The 13,154-nt window shown below is 43.9% G+C and overlaps 1 protein-coding gene across 5 annotated transcripts in view; it reads right to left on the bottom strand.

Annotated features, from left to right (window-relative positions):
* Map7d2 (MAP7 domain containing 2) overlaps nucleotides 1-7,103 on the bottom strand; it is a 79,128-nt gene extending 72,025 nt beyond the window's left edge. For 2 of the 5 annotated variants that reach the window (XM_051141155.1, XM_051141153.1), the window contains exon 1: nucleotides 6,861-7,101. In XM_051141155.1, the coding sequence (XP_050997112.1) occupies nucleotides 6,861-6,996 (136 nt within the window). In that variant the 5' untranslated portion in view covers nucleotides 6,997-7,101. Of the gene's footprint in view, nucleotides 1-6,860 lie in introns of all 5 variants that reach the window. The other 3 variants (XM_051141157.1, XM_051141156.1, XM_051141152.1) reach the window with 3 other exon arrangements.
* Nucleotides 7,104-13,154: the final 6,051 nt, after the last annotated feature.

Below are 13,154 nucleotides of genomic sequence, written 5' to 3' on the forward strand. Positions count from 1 at the left end.
GCTGCCTACAAGTCTTGCTGCTTATGGCTTAAGAGAACTTGGCTCCAGAGCTACTGCTTTTTCTTTGGTTACCATTAGTAATGGATCAATAAACTCTTTTATTTCAGAATACTTGCTTTCATGAGGTTTGGTTTACTAAGAATGAGCAAATAATTTATTTCAGTTAGGCAATAATTAACTGAGGAGTACAAGAAGAACCCAACAGACTTCAGGCCCCATGACTTGTAGTTCCATTATTTTCAAACTTCTCTACCAACACATTTCTATACTCCAACACATATTCACTGAGAACTCATCCTGGAACTCACTGTGTAGACCAGGCTGGCCTCAAACTCACAGAGATCTGCCTGCCTCTGCCTCTCGAGTGCTGGGATTAAAGGTATCTGCCACCAACACCCAGCTAACATAAAATATTTTTAAAGTTTGAGATAATAAACCAGAGTTGATGGCATATACCTGTAATCACAATACTCAAAAGGCTAAGACAGGACAATTGCCACAAGTTTAAGGCCAGCTTTGGTTAAAGAATGACAGATAGTCTCAAAAAGAAAAAGTTATCTGGGTGGTGGTGGCGCATGCCTTTAATCCCAGCAGGAAGATCAGGTATTCAAGCCCAGATTTAGCTACTGTAGTGACTTATAAGGCCAGCCTAGGCCACACAAGAGAGATCTTGTCTGAAAACAAAAGCAAACAACAAAAATGAAGGTGAGAAAGGTTAAGACAGATATGGTTACTCATGCCTGAAATCTTAGCCACTTGGAAAGCTGAGGCAGGAGAACTGCTTAGAGTTACAGGCCAGCCTGGGCTTGCAATATCCTATCCTTTACTGCCAAATGAAAAAAAAAAAGACAGTGAGAAAACTGAAGTTCAGCATTATCAAATAATTTATCTGCGGTGACAAAGAAGGAGGAAAAGATCTATCATTCACTCCAAGATGGTCTGGACCTCAATCTACTCAGGTTTGTTGACAACACTGGATACTATTTAGAGATAGGAAAATAACTGTAACACTGGCAGAATTACCCTAGTCACAGAAAGGAAGAAATTCAGGGCTGGGGAGGTACTTCAGTGGTTAAGAGTACTTACTACTATGCAACAAGAGGACCAGAGTTTGGATTCCCAACACCCATGTAACAATGCAGGAGCCCCATGCATGCCCATAATCCCAGTTCTGAGGGGTCAAAGACGGGAAGACTATTGGGGATTGCTGAAAAATTACAAGCCCTAATTTCAGGGAAAGACCCTGCCTCAAAGGAGTAAGTGGACAGAAAATGATACCCAATGCTTTCTCCTAGCATCTGGACATACATTCAGGGAGGTGCACCCAACCACCTGTGTACACATTTGCATTTGAGCATACATAAATCTTTAAAAATAAAGTTCATTAATTCTGGGTGAAAGAACCTAAAGCAAGTGAGTACCTAAAGGGAAAAGAGGAGGAGGCATTTTACGCTGAAAGAATACCGGACCTGTGTGACAATGACCGTGATTAGCAGCTGGTGATTATGTGCCCATTAACAGCATTTAAGCAGACTGAAAACAAAGACACTCACTCCTCATTTGTTATACATCACAAGCACAAGAATAGTATACTGGGTAATTTCATTCTCAGAAGTGAAATGACTAAAAGGCAGCATCGCTGGTGGATGAGTAAAACAAGCACAGGATTTCAATAGTTGAAAAACCTGTTGCTGGGGTAACAACCAGAGATATTTCCTTGCCATGTCCTACAACACCTTCAGGAAAACCACTCACGTCCTTCAAATATGCCGAAGTCACATTGTATGGCCTAAGTTCAAATATCTCAACTCTCCCTGCCTTTGTAGTCCCCACAGGACTCCGTGCACACTCAGGAACAGTAGTTGGTCTCTAATAATAGAAATAAAGTCTTATTAGGAATGGGTCTCACTAAAGAAAGCCTCCAGTTCCCAAGAATGAGTAGCAGCTAGGATGAATTATTATCATCATTATTTGTGGTGCTCGATAGCGAAATTAAGGCTTTATGCATGCTAGGCAACCACTCTACTAAACTGAACAATATCCCCAGACCCAGAATGTATTAAAATATAACTAACTCAAGAATTAAGATTTATCTGGGATGGGGACTGTAAATTGGTATAGAACATGGGCATAGCATGCATAAAGTACTGCATTTGATCCTCACTCCTTCCCCAATCAAGACTTTTCTGAGGAGTTGCGATGTGGCTCAGTTAGTAAAACGCTTGCCTGGCATGAATGAATCCCTGGGTTTGATCCCCAGCACTACATGAACAAGTGTGCTGGCATATTTCTATATGCCTATAACTTGGCATGTGGAAGCAGGAGGATCAGAAGTTCAAAGTTATCCTCCCCTACATAGAGAATTTGAGGACATACCCTCCCCTACACAGAGTTTGAGACACTTTTTTTTTTTTTAAAAAAAGGGACTATTATGAGGATTAAACGTGAACTCATCATTAGCCCCAGAAGTACAAAGGCTGGAACCACCTGCATTCTACACTGAATATTCTAATTTTAGCACATCAACCTTGATACACTCAAATTTATTTAATTCAGATTTATTGTTTCTAATTGTAGAGAAATAAAAATAGCTGTTTGGTAACTAGTATTAGTTATTTATTTTTCTAGCTATCATACAAAATAGTAGATTTCATTTTGGTATTTTCATGGAGTTTTGGGGGATGGTAGGTTAAAATATTTCATTTGCATTTCAACCCTGTGTATATGTAGGGATTTTTGCACAACTGTAGTACACAAGGAGGTCAGAAGAGGGTGTCAGACCTCCTGGAGATGGAGTGAAAGGCAACTGAACTCCAGTCCTCTGCAAGAGCAGTATGTCCTCATTTCTGAACCACCTCTCCAGCTTCTACACTGTTTTAATTAACCTCCCTCCCCTCATTAGCACCCATTTTCTTTTCATGTCACATATATTGTATTCCTTTTTGTTGTTCCGTCTCCTAGTTTTTTCCCCTTTCATGACCTCTACCCATACTCACATATATACACATATAAAAGTTTAAATCTAAGGTCAGAATCTAAGAGAAATGTGGTTCTTGTCTGAATTTGGATTTCAACTAATATATTGCCTTCTATCTCCACCCATTTCCTGAAAATGTCATAATTTCATTTTTTTATTTACAACTGAATAAAATGCCACTGTGTATACATACATTTTCTTAATTTACCTAGGGTTTATCTTCTTGTTTTGTTAACTTTTAAGATGGGGTCTCTTATAGTCAAGTTTTCCTTGCTATATAGCCCAGACTGGCCTTGAACTAATACCCTCTTATTTCTACCTCTTAAGGACTAGGATCACAGATATGTACCAAGCCTAGCTCCATTAATCTGTTAATGAACATCTAGGCTGGTTCCATATCCTAGATATTGTGAATAGAGCGGCAACTAAAATTTTGATTTTTTTTCAGTGATTAGCCTTAAGCATACTAGGTAAGCACTCTACTCAGTGAGCTATATCCTCAGTCTTAAAACTAATTTTAGTATCAGTAGTATTCATTGAATGGTTCTACAATAAGTATAATTAAGATTCCCCTCTCAGAAAGCTGTGTGTAGTCCACATGCCTATAATCCCAACACTTAGAGGACTGAAGCAATAGATACCACCACCAATTCAAGACCAACTTAGTCTACATAGTGAACTGAAGGACAATTTGTGCTACATAGAAAGAAAAGGGAAGGGGGTGGGGAAGGGGGCAATAGAAAGGGAAGTATCTCTCCTTAGGAGGAAGAAGAGTACCAAATTTTCCCTCATATGTAGAGGCTAGACCCAAAAATACCTATGTAAAAGACATGAAAATGGAACGGGAATATTTGGGGAAGAGAAGGTGACCAGTGAGGTGGAAGCAGGCAAGGGGGGTGGGTAATGGAAAATGTGGGCAAACTACAATGATATACATACCTGAAAATGGAATAATGGAACCCGCTCTTTGGTAAACTAACTAAAAAATACAGGTTAAGCTGAGTGGGTGTGGTAGCACACTCCTTTAATCCCAGCACTCGGGAGGCAGAGGCAGGCAGATCGCTGTGAGTTCGAGGCCAGCCTGGTCTACAAAGTGAGTCCAGTACAGCCGAGGCTACACAGAGAAACCCTGTCTCCAAAAACCAAAAATAAAAAATTAAAACAAAACCAGGGCCAGATGGTGATGACGCATGCTTTTTTGTTTGTTTGTTTTGTTTTGTTTTGTTTTTGAGACAGGGTTTCTCTGTGTAGCCCTAGGTGTCCTGGACTTGTTTTGTAGACCAGGCTGGCCTCCAACTCACAGCAAACTCACCACACTCAGCTACGGTGGTGCATGCTTTTAATCCCTGACTTGAGAGGCAGAGAGAGGCCAGCCTGGTCTACAGAGTGAGTTCTAGGACAGCCAGGAATACACAGTGAAACCCTGTCTCAAAACAACAACAACAAAAGAGTTTCTGGACTGGAGAGTTGAATCAGCAATTAAGAGGACTAACTGCTTTTTCTAGAGGTCCTGAGTTCAGTTTCCAGGAACCACATGGTGGCTCACAATTATCTGTAGTGGAATTTGATTCACTCTTCTTGTGTGCATGAAGACTGAACACTCATACATAAAATACATGAATAAATAAATATGTATTAAAAATTTTTAAAAATGGGACCAAGAAAAAAACTTAGTGAGTAAAGTACTTGCCATGCAAGCCTGAGGACCTAAGTTCAATCCTAGAACCTATGAAAAAAGTTCAATATGGTGCAATGTGCTCTAACACTGGGGAGGCTGAAAACTGCTGAGTCCTATCCCAAACCACAGAATGAGACCTAAACTGGACCCATGGACTCCACAAGTACACACCCTTCACATCCATGCAAGTACAAACACACACAAACACACACACACACACACACACACACACACACACACACACACACACACACAACATTTACTCAGCAATGTTGGTGATGGGGAACAGGAACATGAACTCATGTCCAACATGGGTTATACAGCATCACACACACCTGTCTCTATCCCACCCCTGTTGAAATAAAGTGAAAAAACCTTAATTGTTCTCTTTCACATAGCTATTAAGAATGACTTCTAAATGTTCGTAACAGACGATATATTTAAAATGAGGAATATTTTAGAAATTCCAAAATAAACGAGTGTCCATACTGCAATAGCAACACGAGGAGGAGATCTGTCTTTTTAAAATTCCTTCAAGTAAATTAAAATCCCAGATAAACTGGCCATCTAACCATACAGCACCTTCTCTATTACAAGACACATCTAAGTAATGTATTATTTCAACTCCCGTCCAAATTAAAACACAAACTCAAACAACATCCCTTTTCTAATGTTTTACTGTATGGGGTTCCCTTTCTTAGAGAGAGCTGGTTCTGGAGTGGGGACTCTGGGTTCTTATACAGATATGGCCTGAGTTTCTCAATTTAAAAAAAGAATGAAAACCTAAGTATAATTTTAATGGTAGGTATTATCACTATCCTATAAATTATGCATTTAATAAAAAGCACAGTAACAAGCCAGGTGTGGTGGCACATACCTTTAATCCCAGCACTTGGGAGGCAGAGGTGGGTGGATGGCTGTGAGTTCAAGGCCAGCCTGGTCTACAGAGTCCAGGACAGCCAGGGCTACACACAGGGAAACCCTGTCTCGAAAAAAACAAAACAAAACAACAACAACAAAAACCAAACCAAACAAACAAAAGCTCAGTAGCACAAATTAGCTGCCTCAAAACAAACACCCCAAACGCCACTTCATTTGATGTCTTTCCTCTTCTCCCTCCACCTTATATGAAATGCTTAGATCTCCACAACGTGATAATTCCCAAACCCTGCAAGTCGTGTGAGGGATTTTGTTTGTTTGTACGAGAACGTTAAACTGCAATAAATGATTTATATATATATGTATAATATTATATATATATATTAGTTCACATTATTAACTTTTTAAAATATCACCAGGAAAAAATCTGAGTAAAACCCTTTTTCTTGATGCGTATACTGCCGCACCACCTGCAAGCACACAGAAGGTTAGCAGAACCAGAAGACCTGAGACATTTATCACGTTCTTCCGAATGTCCTCGGGTTGTTCCCCTCGGGCAGACGGGACCAGGACCTGGAGCCCCCACACCCTTGGCTCCAGCACTCAGCTCCAGTCCCTTGGGCTAGGTCACTCAATCGTCACGCTGCCACGTAACGGGGGGCCGCGCTCGGCCAGACGCCCCAGTAGCGAACTGACTACCTCAGCGATTTCAGGGTGGGGGTGGGGGTGGGGGGCGATGCGGGGTGGGGTGGGGGAGGGTCGTCGTCATCGCAGCGGCTGCGGCTCACTCCCTTCAGGAAACGCCGCTGCCCTGGTGCGACACGATAGTTTCCCCCCCCCCTCACCTCCCCGAGGGACCAAGAAACGCAAAGCTGGGCCACCTTGGTGGTTTGGCGGCGGATTCCCTGTCGCTGCGCGTTTGTGAGATTGGAGGGTGAGAGCTAGCGAGCCAGCGAGCCGGCCACCCGCAATCCCTCTACTCTGAACACCCCAGCGGGGACCCGGCGCTCACAGGGTCGCCATCCCAGAAACCCCCGCCCCCCCGTCGGGCGCCAAGTCGTACCTCAGGGAACAGCTGTGGAAAAGACACTCGCTCCTCGTTCTCCACCTACCCACCCCCCAAAGTCGCCCACCCACCCACGCCAAGCCCGAGGAGACCTCGTCACCTGCCGAAAAACGGACGTGGCCTTAGCCCCCACCCCCACCCGCCGCGTCAGGTTGACCTAGGCCCCAGAAAGGGCGTCCCGAAGGGCGCGAGCCCTTACCCGCCCCGCCCCCCGGGGGGTCCTCAGCCCCGTTGGCTCAGGCGCTCCCGGAGCCCCTTACCTGACAACCGAGGGGTGGACTGTGAGGATCGTCCCGCGCTCGCTTCCGTCGACTTCGCGGGCAACAGAGAGGAGCCCTTCACAAGCCCAACCCCTTCAGAGGGGGCTCCAGCTCCGTTACCGCCACTGCGCTCCATCGGGATGCTCGGGCTGCACAGGCGCACTATCCGGCCCGCCGCGTCGCACCGGCTCCGCGCGTGTCCGCATGCGCACGCGTCCTCCCACCTGGCGCGCAGCCCCCACACTGTCTGGGCTCGCTGCGCCGGGACCCTCACGCACCCGCCTGTGCGTCACTCCTCACCTAGTACGCGCATGCGCGCGCGCTCGCGCGGAGGGGCTGCACGTGCTATGCGCCACCGGTTCTCACCAGGCAAGCGACTCCCTTGCTGGGGTCAAATGCGCCGCTGTTCTCACACGAAGTGCGCGAAACGTGAGCGTGCAATATTCACTACAGTGTTCACACAGTTATGAGCGCACATGTCCTTACTGTTTAGCATAATGGTGTACACGCACACAGGAGATCCGGCACATTTCTTCGTTTATATGCATCTTGTATTTGCAGTGTGCGTACTAAGCTTAAACAAGCTTCCACACACCAGTGCGCACACACACGAGACTTCTCAGACCTTGCACAACAATATGTGTACACACGTATTCACACTGAATGTCTGCACAAAAACAGCCCTGCAGCTCTGTGTACTGTTCATGGTTAGGTCTTCCAGTGGTCACCACGTGGACCAGTGCCACTTGTGCAGATGTCATAGGGCCATAGGATCCATTCTCTTTCCACCATTAGGTTTCAGTTCATTTATTTATTTATTTATTTATTTACTTGCCATATATATTCCTCCTATAAAATAATGAGTTTAATTATCCATTTTCATATATGTCTATCATGTACTTTGCGGGGGTCGGGTTTTTATTTTATTTTTTATTAATTAATTATTTAATTTGCTTTACATTCTAATCGTAGCCCCCTCCCTCCTCTCCTCCCCATTCTCCCCTCCTCCCTCCCTCTTCTCCCCCCCCCTCATTTTTATTTTTTGCTTTGTTTGTTTTTCGAGATAGGGTTTCCCTGTGTAGCCTTGGCTGTCCTGGAACTCACACTGTACACTAGGCCGGCCTCAAACTCAGAGATCCACCTGTTTCTGCACTCCCACCCCCACCCCCAGTGATTAAAGGCATGTGCCACCACTGCCTGGCTAATGGGGAGTGATTTTGAGACAGGGCCTTACATTATATCCCAGGGTGACCTGGAATTCTGTAGCCTGGGCTGACCTCTAACTCGTGGCAATCTTCCTGTCTCAGCCTCTCAAGTCCTGGAATTCCAGGCCTGAATTACCATACCCAACCATATTCTGTACTTGGATCATATTGCCCCTTTTACTACTCTCTTTTTTTCCCCTCCTCCCTCTTGCCAGACCATTTCCCCTTCCCCCAAAATCTTCTATTTCCAATTCATATACGTGTGTGCATATAAATATGTTAAAATCTAGATTCTGCAAATGCTGTATTTATTTTGTTTTGGACAGTCTCCTTCTGTGGCTCAGGCTGGTGTGGAACTCACTTTATAGCTCTCAAGCTCTCTTGCAGCATTAATCAAGTCTGATGCCTCAGACTCCTGCGTGCTGGAATTAAAAAAACCAAGAACCACGCTGGACTTAGATTTGTCTTCTTGTTTGTTTGCATGTTTGTTTTGGAGATGAAGAGGAAAAGATTCCATGTGGCCTAAGCTGACCTTGAACTCTCTACGTATGGGGGGCTCCTGATCCTACTGCTCCCGCCTCCTGAACTGTGGCATTCAAAGCCTTCATTACTATGCTTGCCTGTATTTTTTTCTTTCTGAGTCTGACTTACTTTGCTCAACACAATGATCTCCATTTTTATACATTTTCCAGAAAATAACATATTTCTCTTCTTTTTGTCTGAATTAGACTCAATTGTGTATATGTGCCATCTTCTTATATCCATGCATTGATGCATGCCTAGTCCAATTCCATAAGTTATTATGAATAGGGGACCACATTAAACATAGGTGTTCAAGTATCTTTATTGTATACTGACTTTAACCCTATGGGTATATATCTAGGAATGGTATAGCTGGGCCATATGATAGTTCTAATTTTCGTTTTGAGAGACCCTCATTGCCAACATCCAGAATATAGTCTCTTAATTTACATTACTACCTGTACTGTGTAAGGGTCCTTTCCCCCATATCTTCACCAATATTTGTTGTTTGCTTTCTTGATGATAGTTGCTCTGACTGGAGTGAGATGTAGTATCTAAGTAAGTTTGTTTGAGTATTCCTCCCTTCTCTCTCCCTGGGATCTCATCTAGTGCAGCTTGCAGTGGCCACCAAAACTGACCTTAAACTTTTGATCTTCTTGGGCATGTGAAACTAGACCTACATTTCCATTTATACATTTTATACATTTTGCCAGAGGATTAGCTGGCCAATATTTTCCCTCTTCCTGTGGGCTTTCTCTGATAATTGTTTCCTTTGCTGCACAGAGCTTTGTGGTTTCTTGCAATCGTGTTTGTCAATTTTTTGGTTAGTTTGTTTTGGTTTTGGACACAGGGTCTTTGTAGAGCTGTCCTAGATTGCACCATGTTTCCCAGGCTCACTTGGGAATCCTCTTGACTTTGCCTTTGAAATTCTGGGTGTACAGGTTGTGAGCCACCATGTTTGGCTTTGTGTTTGCCTCAGGAGTAGGGGTCAAAAAAGGTTGTGATGTATTATTTTCCCAGCACATCCTTTTCTCTAGTCATGCACATTTCTTATGGTTTCAAAAATATACTGAAGGGATCAGAGGCATAGCTCAGTGAGAGACTGCTTACGTAGTATGTGTGATGCGTATAAGGCCCCAGGCTTGATTCCTAAGAGAGAACACAATGATGGCACCCAGGCATGATGCCTTATGACTTAATCCCATCAGTAAGGAGGCAGAGGTGGGTGGATCTCTATGAGTTTAAGACCAGCCTACTCTACATAGTGAATCCCAGGCTATCTCAGAGATACCTAGCAAGAACCCCACCCCTGTCTCAAAAAAAAATTAATTAAGAAAAACAACCATTTTGAAAAAGTCATTAATTTTTAATGTTGGCTCACAGCTATAATCTCAACAAAGGCAAGAGGACTATTAAGTTTGAAGCTAGCTTAGGCTAGTAGAGCATTTGAGGCCAAGCTGGGATAAACAGCAAAGAAAGAGATGTTGCAGTTATTTTACCACTAAGCCTAATAATGTTTATTATTAGGCCTATAATTATTATTACGGCAGTATTTTCTAACCCCCTAGCAATCAATCAAGACACAGACACCTGTTATATTTTAAAATAGCCTTAGTTAACCTGGGGCAGGGCAGATATTAATCCCCTAAACTACTTCCCGTAGTGGGGGCATATATGGGATACCTGCTCCTCCCAAGAGTCTCTGTGTCTCTCCAAGCCCTGGAACCTTAGCCACATCTATCCCATTCGTCAAAATAAATCGGACTAACCTCCAACAAAGAGAGAAGGGAAAGAGAGGAGAGGAGAGAGAGAGAAAGAGGGAGAGAGAGAGAGAGAGAGAGAGAGAGAGAGAGGAATGAACCAACCTGTCTTTGCATGGCCTGCCTAAACTCCCAGGTGTTTAGGGAGGCCGAGCCTGCTAAGTGATTTCCCTTCCACAAGTAGGTCAGGCTACACAGTTTTCTGTTGGAAGATGACCAGCCTTGAGATTTTTATTCCTAGCTTAGTAGAAAAAGGAACACTTGATTAAGAAAGAAACTGAAGGAGCTGGAGAAAAGGTTCAGTGGAGAACATACTTGTACAGACACAAGGACCAGAGATTTTATGCCTGGAAGGTGTGGTTGGCCCATCTGTAATCACAATGCTTTGGAGGCAGAGACAGAACAACCAGAGTGAGCTGACTAGCTAAACTAGCTAAACTCCATCTCAGTAAAGAGAAAGCCATCCAAGAAGACACCTGATGTCAACCTCTGTCCTCCACATATTCCCTCACAAATACACACCAACCTGCATATGCAGTGGGTACATACACGCACACCAGACCTATGTAAAAACTTAGAAGAGAAAGAATGAAGCTTGTGCTGGCTAGTTTTATGTCAACTTGACACAAGCTGGGGTCATTGAAGAGGAAGGAGCCCCAACTGGAAAAAAAAATACCTCCATAAGATTAGGCTGTAAGGAAGGATTGGTAAGGGAGGGCCCAGGCAATTGATGGATCTGACTATCTCCAGGCTGGTGGTCCTGGGTTCTATAAGAAAGCAGACTGAGCAAGCCAGTAAGCAGCACCCCTTTATGGCCTCTGCATCAGCTCCTGAGTCCAGGTTCCTGCCCTGTTTGAGCTCCTGTCCTGACTTCCTTCAATGATGAACAGTGCTGTGGAAGTGTAGGCTGAAGAAACCCTTTCCTCCCCAACTTGCTTTTTGTCACGTTGTTTCATCACAGCAATAGTAACCCTAAGACACAGCTGAATCCAGGCCTAGTGATACAGCTCTGAAACCCCGACTACTTGGGATGCAGAAGAATCACAAGCTCTGCCTGAAATTTTTAATAAGACCTTGTCTCAAGATAAAAACAATATCAGGAACCGGGATGTAACTCTGCAGTGCAGTACTAGTCTAGCACGCCAGGGTTCTGGGTACAATCCCCAGAATAACAAAAAAAAAAACGAAAACAAAACCAAAACCAAAACAAAACAAAACAAAAACCCAAGGTTGGAGATGTAGCCAAATGGTAGAATGCTTGCCTAGGTAATTGGATGTCTTGGGCTCATTCTTCAGGTTGGAAGTGGGGAAGGGAAGGGAAGGGAAGGAAAGGGGAGCTTGAAAAATGAGCACAAATCTTTCTGGGTCATGAGAATGTCCTAGAATTCAGGCTGGGGGTGTTACTCGATTGGTAGAATGCTTGCCTAAGCATCAAGAAAGTCCTAGATTTAATTCTCCAACACTGAAAAAAAAAACAAAAACAAAAACAGACATTGTGGCACACACTTGTAATTCCAGCATCTGGGAGGATCACAAGTTCAAAGTCATCTTATTCTGAATAGTGAGCCCAAGGCCAGCCAGGGATACTTAAGATCCAGGCATGGATCTATAATCCCAGAGGCAGGTAGATCTCTGTGTGTTCGAGGCCAGCCTGGTCTACAAAGTGAGTCCAGGACAGCCAAGGATACACAGAGAGACCCTGTGCCCCCAAAACAAAAACAAAGAAACTAAGAAAAATGCATAACTGTACATACACTAAGTCCATTGAGATACACACATTAAACACATTAACTTTGCTTTTGTTGTTGTTGTTGTTGTTCGGGGGAGGGTTTGTTTGGTTTGGTTTTTTGAAACAGGGTTTCTTTATGTAACCCTGGATGTCCTGGAACTCACTTTGTAGACCAGGTTGGCCTCAAACCCACAGAGATCTGCCTGCCTCTGCCTCCCAAGGGCTTGGATTAAAGGTGTGTGCCTCCATGCCCTGCTATGATATTTGTATTTGTTTTTAGTTGGTTGGTTTTGGTGTTTTCAAGACAGAATTTCTCCAGATAGCCTTGGCTTTCCTGGACTCATTTTGTAGCTCAGGCTGGCCTCAAATTTCACAGAGATCCACATGCCTCTGCCTCCCAGCGTGCTGGGATTACAGGTATGTGCCACCGCACCCAGCTATTTTTTTTTTTTTTTTTTTTTTTTGGTTTTTCAAGACTGGGTTCTCTGTGTAGCCTTGACTAACCTGGACTCACTTTGTAGACCAGGCTGGCCTCGAACTCACAGCGATCGCCTGCCTCTGCCTCCCAAGTGCTGGGAGTAAAGGTGGGCGCCACCACCACCTGGCTAATATTTGTTTTTAATTAATGTATTTCATGGTTTTCTTGAAGTAGAAGCTAGGTGGCTTAGGTTTGCTTTGAACTCATTACTGTGCAGTCAAAAATTACTTTAAACTTCTGAACCTCCTGTCCCCACTTCTCATGTTCTAAGTTTATAGGCATGATGCCTATAACCATCTATGGTGACACTTTGAGTATTTTTTAAAAAAGATCTCAGTATGTACCAAGTGTGGTGGTGCATACCTTTAGTCCCAGCACTCAAGGAGGCAGAGGCCTCTGTGAGTTCGAGGCCATTCTGGCCTGCAAAGCTAATATAGGAAAGCCAAGGCTATTACACAGAGAAACCCTGTCTTGAAAAAGCAAACCAAGCAAACAAATACACACTCAAAAATCTCAGTATGTATGCCAGGCTGGTCAAGATATCACTGCAGAATCCATACTGGCCTGCACTCCTGCCTCAGCCACCAGAGTGCTGGGATT

The sequence above is a fragment of the Acomys russatus genome, chromosome X, assembly GCF_903995435.1.
Source record: "Acomys russatus chromosome X, mAcoRus1.1, whole genome shotgun sequence".
NCBI lineage: Eukaryota > Metazoa > Chordata > Mammalia > Rodentia > Muridae > Acomys > Acomys russatus.